Here is a 16,326-nt window from a genome sequence, read left to right on the forward strand (position 1 = left end):
CTTTATTATATGTCTAATATTCCTTAAACTCAATTTTTATTTTCCAAACATAATAGTGGAGAAAATAGTATAATGAACACCATTTACCCAAGGACTATAAGATTTTTTCAATTTTGTTTCATCGATACCCTCCCCTTGCATTTTCATCTATTTTATTCTGAAACAATTCCCAAAGAATGATTTTTTTTTTTTAGTGTAAATACTGACTACAGCAAAAAGAGTATATTTTCTCAAGATAATGACTTCTCAAAATAACCTTTGTCTATTTGGCTGTATATATTTTTAGCCTTTTTTTTCTGAAAATGGTCTCTATTTTAGAGATAGCTGAAATAATAAACTTTTTAGTGTTCAGACCTCTTTGTAAATCACATCAAGCTCTTTTGAACATGTGCAAGATTGTTAACTGAAACTTAAAATATATCAACCTAGATAGAAGAGCCCTTGAAAAGACAGTTTTCTTAAGTCATTTTCCTTCTTGCAAACACTGAGATTATTAGGAAAGCTTTTTAAAAACTATGACATATGTTTCTAACTATAGAGATTATAACAGTTTTATTCTTTAACTTAAAGGAAATTCGGTGTGACTTTCTGGGTTGGCATTTCTTTTGGAGGTTATAATCTGGTATATGAATGGAACTCAGATATTAATAATCAGAATATCTAGTCAGTGCAAAGGAGGCTTGAGTTTAGGGGATATTTTCCACTTTCTAACACACATTGCTTGTTACATAGGTGTTCAGCTCTTTCTTTTCCTTTGCAACTGTAATTCCCATTTCACCCCCACCTTCCTTGCAATTTTCCTTGGGATTTTTCTGCATTTGAAAGTCTGACTGTAAATCAAGGGACTCCAAACATTGGCAATCTGTTTAACAAAATAATTGTGCTGATTTCTTAGTGAAGTCAGATGCAATTTATTCGCACTGGAGTCTTTTAGGAGGCAAGATTATAGAATGAGATGGATTGCCAAATGGAAAAATAGTGGGAAAGTAAAGCACTGTTTCAGTGGCCTAGAATGTGGCTTGTTTTTGTTTGTTTTCTTCTCTAACGCAAATATTGACTCTGGCTTTGCATATGTGGAATGACTATCCAAAGTAGGTTGTAGTTTTTTGGGTTTTGTTTTTTTTTCATGCAAAGTGTTCATTTCTCTTAAATAACAGCATTTTTTGGTCTTCCTTTGGGTAACTCTTGTACACTCTCAGCTTTTGTAGTGGGCAGTCAGTCCTGGCTTTGTCCATCACACCTTTCCACTTGCCAGCCATAGTAATTGGTCCAGGGATAAGCACATGATCCCAGCTTGACAATGTGGGACATTTTTACCCAGTATGAAACTGCTGAGCAATAAAGGTACTCTTGCCATGGATATTAAGTTTGGGAGGCTCTGAACCTGTTGGGACTACAAAGTAGACAGAGCCTGCCTGAGAGTAAATCCACACTGCAGAAAGTAGAATTGAAAGACAGTGAGGGATGGCGCTCTTATAACATCATTCCAACCTCTTGGTCTATTTCTGATTTCAGTCTACTTGTATTTCTGAGTTATAAATCTATATTATTTTTTTTTCTTTGCCACTTTGAGTTTTCTTTCACTTGCAACTGAACAGTTCCTGAACTAATACTCCATCTATTGACAAGTCAAATTCTATTTAAAAAAAAAAAAAAATTGCAGTGTCAACTTTGTCATTTTTATGCCTCATGTACACATCTAAATCATTTGTGTCTTGTAACTTTCACCCCAAGTATTCATCAGGGCCCTAAATCTCAAATTGTCTCTTAGCTTTTATCAAAAGCCCATTTGATATAAGTTGGAATGCCAGATTAAGAGAGTAAGAATGAAAAAGTGTGATGGAGGAAGTCTGAGTAAAAACAAACTAATCATATAGTTGCTTTAAATTTTCTGAGATACAAAGCCATGCCATCAGAATGCAATATACTAGAATATTACTTTAGATTTCCATAAAGATGCCTTCACAGAATTATGAGTTAATATAAATTTATTTAGCACTTCAGGTAATAGCCAAATCAGCTTAGCTTTCTGATATAACTACTTTCCTTTTTCCCCAGGCTATAGAATAGAAAAGGTTTACAACAATCTTGGGTTGCCATTCTTGCTTTAACACTAGCTCTGTTACTTTAAAGAAGTTACTTCAGTTCTCTATGATTCCATTTCTTTCTCTGAAATGAAGCATGAAAATAATGTTTTCTTCACATGTGGTTGTAAGTATTACAGAATATAATAGAAAACATTGAGGAAAAAATAGATAATGGAAACTAGTGGGTTTTTAAAAAAATTTTTTATTGGTGTGTAGTTAATTTACGTTGTGTTCATTTCAGGTGTACAGCAAAGTGATTCAGTTATACATATACATATATTCATTCTTTTTCAGATTCTTTTCCCATATAGGTTATCACAGAATATTGATTAGAGTTCCCTGTGCTATACAGTAGGTCCTTGTTGGTTATCTATCTTATATATAGTAGTGTGTGTATGTTCATCCCAAGCTCCTGATTCATCCCCCCCCCCCCACCTAAAACATGGAAACTAGTGGTTTTATCTTTTATCAACCCCTTCAAATCACTTTGAAGGTAACATGTCAATTAGATGGTAGGACTGTGTATTTCCTCAGGTAATGAATTATGACAGATTTGAAATTTAGGCTAATCTCTATGATTTCAAAGAGTTTAATGATTTTTCTAAAACCAAGCAAATTATACTATCTTTAATTTGTTTAGCCACTCCATACTCAAAAGAACTTTCACATTTGGTATCCCAGCCATTCTTTTCTGTTTTTTTGGCAGTGGGTAGAGAGGTTATCATCAGGCTATAATTCTTTTATCACATATTTGCATCTTCTTGACTGTAACTACTAAATCACATATATGCATCTTCTTGACTATAGCTATTAATGGTGTAGTGATGCTGATTTATCACTTAACCACTTTCACCCATTGGACGATATTGCCCAGGAGTAGGAAAGGATGAAGTTCTAAAAATAAGGATGCAATTATTAATAATTCACCATCTCAACATTAACCAACAGAAGCTGACAGTGTTTTCTGTCCCACAGACAAGACTCCACATTCAGAAAGGGAGATTCCCTTATGACGAAGTTAGTGATGACACAAATGTCCCTGAAGAGAAAAATTTCCGAAATATTAGAACTCTGACTTTTAAACTGTAGTACACATTATGGTTTAAGTAGTAAAAAAAAAAAAAGAGAGAGAGAGAAATACTAAGTACTTTAATTATAATAATATTTAAAAGTTAGTTTTAATTACTTTTTGGTATAAAATATAAGCCTTCAGGTCTTTTCTCTACTCAAGAATAATGGGGAAAAAGATATTGCAGTCTATGATTTGCTCTCAACTTCACTTTACCATAGTTTATCTGATCCTCAGAACTGAACTGAAACTAGATTTTCCTCTGACATCAGCAAAAGCTTTTCTGAAATGTTTGTTTGCAAATCTCCAGGTGCATGGGTCCCTGAATAAATATTATTTCAACACTGATCAGCTGCATAGGTGAAGACCAAGTTAGGAAAGAGGTCTACAAGGATTTCTTAATGAAAGCAGGTGGCTGTTGTTGATATTCTAAATAGATTCAGTAATTAGAACATTTTTTAGGACTTTAGGTGCATCTCACAAGGGATTTCTGTAATATTTAGAAGACAGCTCACATAGGAAAGCACTTGTTCAGGAAGATATTCATTCATGCTCTCCTAATAAATAGGGGGAAATTATTTTAAAAACTGCATATGGTAAGACCAAAAGTTCTGTTCCTAGCAGGGAAATACTTTACTTTTTGGATTTATTGCTGAGTTTTAGGAATTTCTGCAGTGTCAAAGAACTGCCTTCCTATATAGGATGTGGATTTCAAGTGTAAGTCAAAAAACAATTACCATATTTGTTTAAAACTTTATTTAGGGTGAACAGATAAAACATACTCTGTGGAACAAAATTCACTTAATAAATAACATTCCATACCAAGTTTAAGTAACAGTAGATTTTATCTTCATCCTCTGTTTGTTGTATCCATTAAACATATTATCTATTCTAAATAACATATCTGCTTGACTAGTCCTAAAATTAGATGTTGAAACTTTCTATTGTCATTTTATGATGTGAGTTTCCACCAAGAGAAATTTAAAATGCATTTATTTTTAGCCTATATTTACACTTTGACTCAATCCTTGTTCCAGTGGTACTACCTGCAAGAGAAAAGTTAAGACCTTTTAGCAAGAGTATACATAGTAAAAAAAAATACTGAAAAAGTTTAAAAATTGTTACCAGCACTTAAGCAAATTAAATTGCCAAGAAATAATTTTTTCTGAAATGTATTGATTAGTGATAGGGTGCAAAATAAACTAAATCAAATTTCACATCTCCTTCAGTGATGTTTTTGAAATTCTGAGTAATGACCCAGGTTGAGCCATTAATGCAAATCCTCAAAACTTAAATAGTTTCTTGATACTTTTCATTTTGAGGCATCTTTTAAAGAAACAACAGATGCCTTTCCACATGCATTCTAAAAATCAATACAATTAATCAATAATGCTCTCCACAGGTAATAAATGCTGAGAAGCATTTCTGCCTATGTATATTGATCAGGAGAATTGCTTCAAATTGGTTCAGATGTGTATAAAAATCATTTCCTTATTGATCAAAGCCTCCCTTCTCCACTCTGTTATTTCATATATGGCATACAACTGTTTTAGACTTCATGTATATCTGTGATTGATAAACAAATTTCCTGTGATCTGTGTATGAGACTAATTTGAATGAAATACAAAATGGGTGTTTTTGTTTCTTTGGGGGAACATATTGCTTGAAATTTAAAGCATGAATAATCAGAAATTACTGAATTTAATGAGAAATGTAATGATGTTTTTCATTCACATTTTCATTATTTGTAATAAGCTTAAAATTTAAGCTTTTTTGAGTCTGCTTCTATTTCTTATAACAGAATTCATGCAGACACATGCATTTAATCCAGAATGATGCTATTCCCGGTGGTATAAATAATAGAAAACTGCATAGTTTTAGTCAACTGTTGACTCATATTGCTGGCAAGTTATATTTTGGTAACATGATCAAACATGTAAGTGGACATTGTGACCTTTTTGCTAATATATGTGTTAAGTGTATAGACAGAGTAATAAGAAAAGTATGTCTTCTAAATTAATTGTCTAACAATAAGTGTACAGTTTCAACAGATATAGCATTTAATGAGTCTCATTAAATAGGACTCTATTCATCTTTGATCCAAACAATTGATTCATTGGGTAAATATTATTAGATTAAGGACTTTTCCAAGGAAGCTCAACTTCTAAGTCTTGATACATTAACTAGTGTTGTGAATTATAACGAAAAAGCCAAAGATTCCTGTCAACATGACTTAGTAAATTTCATAACCTTATACTACCTATTTTTCTTATCTGAATGTTCTGTTACAAAATGGCATTATTTTGGCCACTGTATAAGCTACTGTGGAAAGTGTCACTGAACCACTACCTCCTTAAAACTTGACCACCAATTTTTACTTACTGAAAGGTTTCATTCATCTCATGATTTTCATTTGGAATTTCAGGGAATATGAATTATCATATAGTCAAGTCCCAATATCTCGACTTTAGATAATTTTACTTTATTTATCTAACAATTTAATTTTTCTTTTAATTCTGAAGGAATCTCTTATGCAAAACAAAGTTGAAATCTTTCAACAAAACAAGAAGTGTTTTCATGAACAATTAGTGTAAGGAATTGGATAAACTATGTTCACTATATTCAAAAATACTATTTGAGTGAATCTGAGGAAATGTTAGTCAATGTTGAAAGCATAGCATCAGAAGGATGATATATTCTGGTTTGTTTCGCCTAGAGCAAAAAAAAAATAAATTTTATAACATCTTAATATAAAACACTTCCCAAAGATGTGGAGGTATCTAGCTTTCTGCTCACTAAGGCTCTATTGAATCTTGGGTACATGGTTGGGCTCTATGAGCTCTAAAAGGATAAACCTGCTTTCCTAAGTCTCTCATATATTCCCAGGAAGCTAACTAACTGTACAATAAGATTCTTGGAGTCAATAAGTACCATTAGGGTAACCACAGAAATGAAATTTTTGAAATATTTCTTGTACTTAAATAGAAATTAATCTTAAAGTATTCCTAGGAGCAAGCATAGATTCAGCTGGAAACTGGAGCTGCACACCCAAGAGATATTTACTCTGACTCATGTTACATTTTAGTGAGGGCAGCTTAATCACAGTGGGAAAGCCAACACTGAGCCAATCAATAAAATTTCATCTGGAGGTATTAGGGCATGACGTGGAGGATAAGAGCATTAGCTCTGGAGTCAGATAGTCCTCATTTCCAGATTCCACCACTTATAAGCTGCGTGGCTTTGGGGAAGTTGCTTTTATCTGTCTCATTTTCCTCCTGCATGAAGCAGAGTGTGTGCCAGCACTGTCCAGTAGAAACATAATGTGAACCACATATATAATTTAAAATTCTTAGTAGCCATGTTTTCAAAAATCAGGTGAAATTAATTTTTAAATTTTTTTAAATTTAATACAATGCATCCAAATTAGTATTACTGTGATATGTAATTGATATAAAATTATTAATGAAATATTTTACATTCTTTTTTCATACTAAGTCTTTAAAATCTGGTGAGCATTTTACAATGATTGATAGCACATTTCAGTTTGCACTAGCTGCATTTCAAATGCTCAGTCAGTAGTGGCTGCTATCATGGATAGTGCAGGTATATATTCACCCCATAGGGTTGCTGTAAGGATAAAATGAGATAATGTGTGTAAAGTGTTTAGAAAGGTGTTTGGCAAATAAAAAGGACTAAAAAAGGTAGTTGTGAAAACTGTTACTGTTATAACTGAGTACTGACTACAGCAGCCTAGGTGCTAAACTGGGGTGAAAGCAAAAATATATGACATGACTCTGTTCCTGAGTAATTACAAAGTTAAGAAGGCAAGATAAATAAATAGTTAACTATAATTTATGGCATCTTATTACCATATGAATGTATGAATAAAATGCAATAAATGCTCAGAAGAGGACGATCTTCCCCACTAGAGTTGCCTTGTACCCACCTTGGTGAAGAAAATCATTTTGAACTGGGATTTAATCAATGGGTTGACTTTTCTCAGGAAGATAAGGTAAGGGACCATGAAGATAGCTAAGAAAAATATTCTACCAGAGGAATAATAGGAGCAATAATTCAAAGGTGGGGAAGTGAAAAAATACACTCAAGAAATGATGGCAATTTTTGATGGAGAACACAGGGTTCATGTAAGAGTGTACTTGGGTGAGTAAATGCAGATTTGTATTAGTGAAGGGGGTTTAAAAGCCATGCTAAGATACTAGGACATTTTCAGTGTCAGAAGGAAATAGTAAAAAGAGCACTGATTTGGAAGTCAAAGATCTGATTTTAACCAAGTTCTACAATTGCCATGAATATGCCAATTTCTTACCTTGGGCGAGTCACTTCATCTCAGTTGTGTATTTTTAAAGTGACGTAATTAGATCTAAAAAAACAAAACCTGAGAATGTCAAGAGTTCTAAGGGGTCTCTTTGTTGTCACTGTTCCTGCTGTTTTTGTTGTTGTTCTATTCAAATTTATGGTATTTTAGGATGGGAGTAGCATAATTGAAGAAAGCTTTAAGAATTAATGTAGGTAGATTTAAAAGTAAAGAAATTGTAATCAAAAATCACTTGGGGTTATCTTTTCAATGGTCCTGACATCTTAAAAATAAGCACTTCAATATTGTAAACATAACAGTTGGAAATGGGAAAATTATAGAAAAGTAGCAAAGAAAAATGGATAAAAGTTGGGTTAAGGATGGAGAGGGAGAAAAGGTGTGAAATGATTGCCACTGCAGTTTGGACTCTGAAAAACAGAATATAGTATTCAAAATTGAAATGGAAGAACTAGACAGATAATTTTGCTGGAGATGTGGGAAGGGATGTAACATGAGTTTGTAGTTTTTTAGTAGGTACAATATATACACTAGAATGTGTGCTTTTAAGAATTAATTGATATATGTGGGAGATGATGGAGGAGTAGAACACGGAGCTCACTTCCACAAATACAGCAAAAATACATCTACAAGTGGAACGATTCGCACAGAACACCTACTGAACGCTGGCAGAAGACCTCAAACTTCCTAAAGGGCAAGGAACCCTCCACGTACCCAGGTAGGACGAAAGGAAAAACAAACAAAAAGAAATCGGGAGGGCACCTGTGCCTCAAGGAGGGAGCTGTGAAGGAGGAAAGGTTCCTTCACCCTGGGAAGGCTCCTCACTGGCAGGGAGATCTGTCTGGATGGAGAGGGAGCTTTGGAGCCTCAGAGGAGAGCACAGCAACCGATGTGCAGAGGGCAAAATGGAGAGTGACCTGCACAGAAGGTCAGTACCACCCCCCTGCACTCTGCAACCTGAGACCACTCGTCTGCTGGTGCGGGCAGGGGCTGGGTGCTGAAATTCAGGTTTCAGTGGTCAGACCCAGGGAGAGCACCAGGGTTGGATGCATGGAGACAGCCTGAAGAAGCTGGAGTGTAGCAACTGAAGGTCACTCAGAAGAAGCCTGGGCCTGCCAGAGAGGCAAGGCACCATTGTTGGGGGGCACACGAGGAGAGGGGCAGGACCACCATAGGAGCTTCTTTCCCTGCACGCATGTGCTTTCAGGGCTCTGGGGGCAGGCGCAAGCCACCACTGCCATACTGAGCTCCAGGGTGGGCACAGGCTGCCGCCACCACTAAGAGACCCGCAAGTGGGCTCCAGTGGCTGCCCCCACTGTCCTGGGAGTGCGTGGGCCATGGCTGCAGCTAGGGGACCTGCAAGCAGGCACCAATCACTGTCCCTGCTGTCCTGGGGAGTGGGCGAGCTGCCATCACTGCTAGGAAACCCTGCAGCAGGCACCAGTCTGCTGAGAGTTAACACCTATCCTGAAACTCGTCCAAAAAATTGCAGAGGAAGGAACACTCCCAAGCTCATTCTATGAGGCCACCATCACCCTGATACCAAAACCAGACAAAGATAGCACAAAAAAAGAAAATTACAGGACAATATCACTGATGAACATAGATACAAAAATCCTGAACAAAATACTAGCAAACAGAATCCAACAACACATTAAAAGGATCATACACTGTGATCAAGTGGGATTTATCCCAGGGATGCAAGGATTCTTCAATATATGCAAATCAATCAATGTGGTACACATTAACAAATTGAAGAATAAAAACCATATGATCATCTCAGTAGATGCAGAAAAAGCTTTTGACAAAATTCAACACCTATTTATGATATAAAAAAAAAAACCTCTCCACAACATAGGCATAGAGGGAACCTACCTCAATATAATAAAGGCCATATACAACAAACCCACAGCAAACATTCTCAACGGTGAAAAATTGAAAGCATTTCCCCTAAGATCAGGAACAAGGCAAGGATATCCACTCTCGCCACTTTTATTAAACATAGTTTTGGAAGTCCTAGCAATGGCAGTCAAAGAAGAAAAAGAAATGAAAGAAATCCAAATTGGAAAAGCAGAAGTAAAACTGTCACTGTTTGCAGATAACATGATACTATACATAGAAAATCCTAAAGATGCTACCAGAAAACTACTAGAGCTCATCAATGAATTTGGTGAAGTTGCAGGATACAAAATTAATACACAGAAATGTCTTGCATTCCTATACACTAACAAAGAAAGGTCAGAAAGAGAAATTAAGGAAACAATCCCATTTGCCCACACATCAAAAAGAACGTATTGGCTTGGCCAAAAAAGTTCGTTTGGTTTTAAGTAAAAGACATTTTTCATTTTCACCAAGAATTTTATTGAACAATGTATTCACTAACCAAATGAACTTTTTGGCCAACCCAATACCTAGGAATAAACCTACCTAAGAAGGTAAAAGACCTGTACTCAGAAAACTATAAAGTACTGATGAAAGAAATCAAAGATGACACAAACAGATGGAGAGATATACCATGTTTTGGGGTTGGAAGAATCAATATTTTCAAAATGACCATACTGCCCAAAGCAAACTACAGATTCAATGCAATCCCTATCAAATTACCAATGGCATTTTTCACAGAATTAAAACAAAAAATTTTACAGTTTGTATGGAAACACAAAAGACCCCAAATAGCTAAAGCAATCTTGAGAAAGGAAAACGGAGCTGGAGGAATCAAATGCCCTGACTTCAGACTATACTACAAAGCTACAGTAATCAAGACAGTATGGTACTGGCACACAAACAGAAATATAACTCAATGGAACAGGATAGAAAGCCCAGAGATAAAACCACACACCTATGGCCACCTAATCTATGACAAAGGAGGCAAGAATATACAATGGAGAAAAGAGTCTCTTCAATAAGTGGCGCTGGGAAAACTGGATAGCTACATGTAAAAGAATGAAATTAGAATATTCTCTAACACCATACACAAAAATAAACTCAAGATGGATTAAAGACCGAAATGTAAGGCTGGATACTATAAAGCTCTTAGAGGAAAACATAGGGAGAACACTCTTTGACATAAACTGCAGCAATATCTTTTTGGATTCACCACTTAGGGTAATGAAAATAAAAACAAAAATAAACCAGTGGAACCTGATTAAACGTAAAAGCTTTTGCACAGCAAAGGAAACTAGACTTGCTTCTTTTTTGCTTAATACATGTTGAGATATTTATATTTTTAAATACCTTTAGGAACCAATTTGGCTATTTTATTTTTAAATCAATGTTGGCAAACTATATTATTCTATGTTTTTTAATAATATACTTTAAATCCATGTGATATTTGTGGATATGTGCATTTATAATTTAGTATAATTATTCTTAAAATACCATGTTAAATGATATTTTAAATAATCTATTCAGGAATTGCATGTTAGGAGACAAAATTTTATTAAAATGTTATAATGGTTACATATTTTATTAAAATGTTATAAAATTTTAAAATGTGAAATAAAAATAAATTATATTTCTATTTTGAAAGAGGCTTATTCACTTTAACATGAACATTGTTGGTACAAGTTTTCATAAATCCTCATAGTACTATTTAAAATTTCATGTCTACCATATTTTAATTCCATTGACCAAGTTTGAGGTAGGTACATCTTCTATTCTTCCGAAATTTGTCATTAAGACTGTGACATTGGTATGACCAATGATTCATATTGTAGTTTACTTTTTATTGCCAATCATCAGGATATATAGAAAGATAACTATGCACATGTCTCTAAATACTCTGCTTTGTAGAGATGTCACCAATAGTCATACTGTGATTTTTTCTTTTGAGAGTGCCATCTCTCTGTCTCTCACACCAACAGATACTAATGTAGTAATTGACACATCCTGGTAAGTAATTTTGAAAATCTTCTAACCTGGAAAGAGTTCAGCATCTCAGTTCCCAGTAAAACTAATTTTGGGGTCAGACATTATATGCCATGTAATAATCCAATATACTTTAGAGATGAACATGATTTTATGTATATACACACACACACACACACACACACACACACACACACACAATCTTACAGCCTTTTGAAAATGAATTCAAGTAAACCTGAAAACCTCACCATAAACTTGCTGACTCAAATCTGTTCTAACAAAGACACGTTTTTTAGATACCTGAGGCACGGTGCTGCTGAATTATATAATCCTATCATTAAATTCCAATATTATCATTTTCTCTATTTTATTGAACAAGCTTTCAGGAATTACCAAGAACTTTCATAAATATTTCCAATTAAAATTTTTACAGATTTGACTCCAACAAAAGATAATGGTTTAAAACCTAAATTCTTTCCTTTTTCTTTATAGGCTTTGATTCTGTTTGGTTTTGTTTTCAAAAATAGAAAATGATATTTACCACCTTCCTAGTTGTTGTATGAAGAATACAAGAAAAAAGTTATTTGATTCTTAGGAAAGTCACAAACAACAATTGCCTACAGTGTGTGGCTGGAAGTGGAATCCATATGTAATGCCTTTGTCGGCAAAGACTTAGTAGAAGGGGCTTTATAATAAATATTCACATCTGCTGCTTTGGACACTCTAATCCATCCTAAGGATCTTTGCTGTGTCAGGCTTTGTTCTAGGTGAAGAAGCTCAGTAGATATAAAGGTTTGCAAATAGGCCATATTTATCATGATTAACTTTACTTTTATAACTTTTCTCTGTTTTAGAGACATTCATGGCAATTTGGGTTATAATTCTTGATTAAATATTTGACTGTGACTTTTATGGCAATATTATTATTGAAATTTTATTATGGAATGGAAAAATTCTATTTTAACAATATATCACCTACTTAACATCTGTCAAGAAGGCATCACTGATAACAATGCTATGCTGGATGTGGAAAAAATGACTAAAACCCCAGGCTCTGGATTCAAAGTGCTTGTGATTAAATGCTAGCTCCCTCCGTATCTAGGGTGTCATCTTAAGCAAGTTACTTAGCCTTTCCAGGACTCTCTTTCTTCACCTATATAATGGAGTTAATATTATTTTCTTTATCATTAGATATTGTAAGGATTATATGGAATTATCAATATATATGTTAGGTACTAAATCTAGTATCTAACGTGTTGAAAGAGTTTAATGAATTTTAAATGGCATTACTGGAATGATAATATTATATGCCTTCTAAGTATGATTAGATAATCCCAGGGACAGTACTAAAGTCATTTATTTAACCCACATACTTATGTAGACATATTCTGTTGTTTCTACTTACCTCCAAATTCCCTGATAGTTTGCTGCTGGACTTCTTTAATAAAAGTATTAGTTAGAATGGGATTGCTAATATGTTTTTCACTTTAAGGAAATTATTAACTCACAAATATATGGGATAAATATTATGAGAATACTCTGTGCTGTATTTAGCTCTCTTATGACACAAAATTTTAGTTTAACAGAATTTTGAATTTTAAATTAGAGTAAAAAACCTAAGACATCTTTGAAGTGGAGGTATTTATTTTCACTTCGACTCCAAAAAAAATTTGTTGCACTAATGAGTACCACAATTTTTAAAGTATAAATGTATATTATTAGTTCTAAGTAGTGATTTAGTATACTAAACAAATTTAATTATAATAAACATTTAAGTTCTAAATTACCTGCTGTGTGTATATATGTGTATGTGTATATATGTATACATGTATATATGTATATGTATATATCTTTGCCTTAGATACATTTTGAATCCTATTTTTTAACACTTTTTTTCAGAAATAATTCACTCGAAGAAGAAAGCTTCATTGCTTAATTGCTTTCAATCTCATCTTCTCAAAATTATCAATCCCAAATATAAGGAGACTAGCAGGGTATTTGATGACCTCTGCATGTAAAGTAGATAGAGCATTTTAAATTTTATAATCTAATCATTGGCATATCTTAATTTTAACTGGAATTATTTCCTATACAGCCAGGAGTTAGTTCATATTTAATGACTGACATCTCACGTAAAATGAATCTGAATTACAGTTGAAACAAAACTGTATATTCTGTTGCTTATAAACTGTGACTGCTTGAAATAAAACTTTGATATTCATTCTCTCTCCCTGTTTCTCCCTCCCTCCCTCTTTCTCTCTGTCAGGTCAAGTTTTAGCTCAGGCAAGTGGCAATGGGGTTATCCATTTGCTGGATCTTAAATCGGGGCAGATCCACAAATTGATGGGCCACGAGAGTGAGGCTCACACGGTCGTATTTTCTCATGACGGAGAGACTCTGTTTTCTGGAGACTCCGACGGCACCATTCGAACGTGGTCTTGACAGTCAGCATATCCCACTGCGGAGGGCATTCCCTTTAAGGCTTGAAAATGCCTCGTATAGTCCAAAACCAGTAAATATCTGGTTAAATATGCCAGCAGGTAACATTTACAATTTGCTTTAAAACATGCTTTGGACATATATTTTAGTGCTCATTACTGTTACCAATAAAAAAAAAATAACTTTCTGCTCATTTATTTGTGTCTGGGTCTTTTTCTTTCTCCTTTTGATAAGAATTTCGAGACAGAGCATCTTTGCTAGCGGTTTGGAAGAAACAGCTTTACAATGACGCCTAATGACAGACTAGATGAATTACAGATTGATTCTGAATGTTACAAAACAAACTGCAGGAGAACCAGGCTACTTTTTAAAAAAAATCAAATCTAAACTGCAGGAAGACCTGAAGTTTAATCATGTAGCACAGGGAAAGTCTTTCTGTAAGCAAAGGGTCAAGTAGAATTGGGGAGCATACATTTTCACAGATTCTTTAACAATGATTATACTTTATCTGTTAATAATAATCAGAGACTGCAGATGGCTTAAGTCTAAATGCTAGGCTCTTCCAGAACTTTCATCTCTGAAGCCCATGGGAGAATGCATTAAGTATAACTACAATAAAAAATGAAAAGAAAAAAAAAACATCGTAATCTCAATGCAAGTAAGTATCTTGCACGTAAAATGCCTTTCCCCCTTTAATGCATGCATCCATTGTATAAAGTGCGACTGCTTAGAGAACGCTCTAGCCTGGTCCAAAGGAGCAGCTCGGATTTCGACCGAGCTCGGCTCAGAAGCCAGTTGTTGGCGCTGTCCGTGGTGCTGAGGAATTCCCAGCTGCCGGCGGAATGAGCTCCAAATCAGCAGTCTGCAAACTGCTCTCAGTGATGCAGAAACCCAGCTAAAGTTGCTCCTTTCCTTCACGTCCACAGTTAGTATTTTCTGGTGTTTAAGAGGGGATTCAAGCAACATATCGTGGATGATGCTGACGGTACTGCCAGCGGAGTGGGCTTTAAGCTACAGCATGCTGTTGCTGATTTTGATCCTCAGAGCCTAGCCAAATCACCTCTACTGCCATATCAAACACTGTGTAAGTGAACTCATGTGTGGAGGAGGCGTAATCAGCCGGGAAATTTCATAGAAGGATCTGGGAAAAGGCTAAAAATAAGTTCAACATGATTCTGCTACTGGGGTCTGGATTGCTACAGGACCAGCATTGCTTCTTGCTTTGAATTCTGAAGACAGATCCAAAGCATATTTCTTATGTGTGTCTGCTGTGTTTCTCTCTGGAAGGGCGGGAGACTGCTTCTTGACTGTGTTTTGAAATGGGAGGTAGAATGGATTGCCTTTAATTCAAGCCTGAAAATGTATTCTTTGGATAATTAAAAAGAAACTGCTTTTCTAAAACATACCTATCTTTTAGTTTGTATTGGTCAATGACCCCCACCACCACCATTTAACCTCCAGAGTGATTAGGTAAGTGTATCTCATGACATGAATTATGTTTGTTTTCTCAAAGAAATAGATGCAGTCATTTAAAATCATATGTAGCAATATGGGGTGGGGGGAAAGTTTAGCTGGGAAGTGATCCTCAGTTTAGCAATGTTTGCTTACTTATTAAAAAATCTTCAGATAAACATTTTGATTTCTCTAATGTTTCTTCTCCTAAATAAATATTAAACTGCACTACAGTAGCTTAATTAAGAAGAATGCTCTTGAAAAAAATAACTTTCTTATACTGAAAAGAAGACCTTGTTTTCTCCATGCAGATTTTAAAATATATTTCATATAATAAAAGCATGCTTAATGTTTATATAAAGTAGGTATTACATCCCTATTTTTACCTTTAAGTTTACATTCACCCTAACCTGACACATTAATGCCTACCTGTAGCTTACAAAGAGATCATTTTCTATGTCCTTTTGAAACAGAATGATACGTGTATTTTATACGGCTTATCTTGCATGTATTGACAGATACTACCAGAAAACTATAAGAAAGCACAATAGCTCCTTTTTCTTCTAAGATAAACTTTCTAAATATGTGGGAAATGTATAAATGCATGCTTTAATTGGAAAATTATGTTTTTTCAGAAGCTTGTATTATGTTTGTGGGCTCTGTAGTAATTTAAGGGAAAAAATGCTTTGTCAAAGGGAGCTTCCACCTTCTCAAGTAGAATTATAGGTTTGCATTATTTTTTATTCTGTCATGACTCACTGTTTTTGACATATTTTAAAAGAAATCCATCTCCTTTATCATTACCTACCCAAAAGGAATTCTAATATTAGAAAGCAGTTTTCTCTTAAAGGAGGGCATGAATATACTCCCTTCCATTTTACTATTACTAGAATCTGCATATCTAACTTAAAATGCAAGTATAATAGTTCTTGAAGTTTTCTAATGCTATCTTTATCTTATTTAAAATTATCTGCATGTTAGACTAAAAATCGATGGTTTATCATTGCTATTATAATCTGAAAATAAACCAATAAATAACATTTATAAATGATCTGAAAATGTCCTATACACAATTTTAG

General features: G+C 34.5%; 1 protein-coding gene and 1 long non-coding RNA gene across 2 annotated transcripts in view; one reads left to right on the forward strand and one right to left on the reverse strand.

Moving 5' to 3' along the window:
• SPAG16 (sperm associated antigen 16) overlaps positions 1 to 13,798 on the forward strand; it is a 922,479-nt gene extending 908,681 nt beyond the window's left edge. Inside the window, exon 16 of the mRNA XM_061204724.1 lies at positions 13,623 to 13,798. Coding sequence (XP_061060707.1) covers positions 13,623 to 13,798 — 176 coding nt within the window. The remainder of the gene's footprint in view (positions 1 to 13,622) is intronic.
• Positions 1 to 16,326, reverse strand: part of LOC133100531 (uncharacterized) — a 232,872-nt gene that overhangs the window by 16,704 nt on the left and 199,842 nt on the right. The window lies entirely within an intron of this gene.

This window comes from Eubalaena glacialis, chromosome 1, assembly GCF_028564815.1.
Source record: "Eubalaena glacialis isolate mEubGla1 chromosome 1, mEubGla1.1.hap2.+ XY, whole genome shotgun sequence".
Taxonomy (NCBI): Eukaryota; Metazoa; Chordata; class Mammalia; order Artiodactyla; family Balaenidae; genus Eubalaena; species Eubalaena glacialis.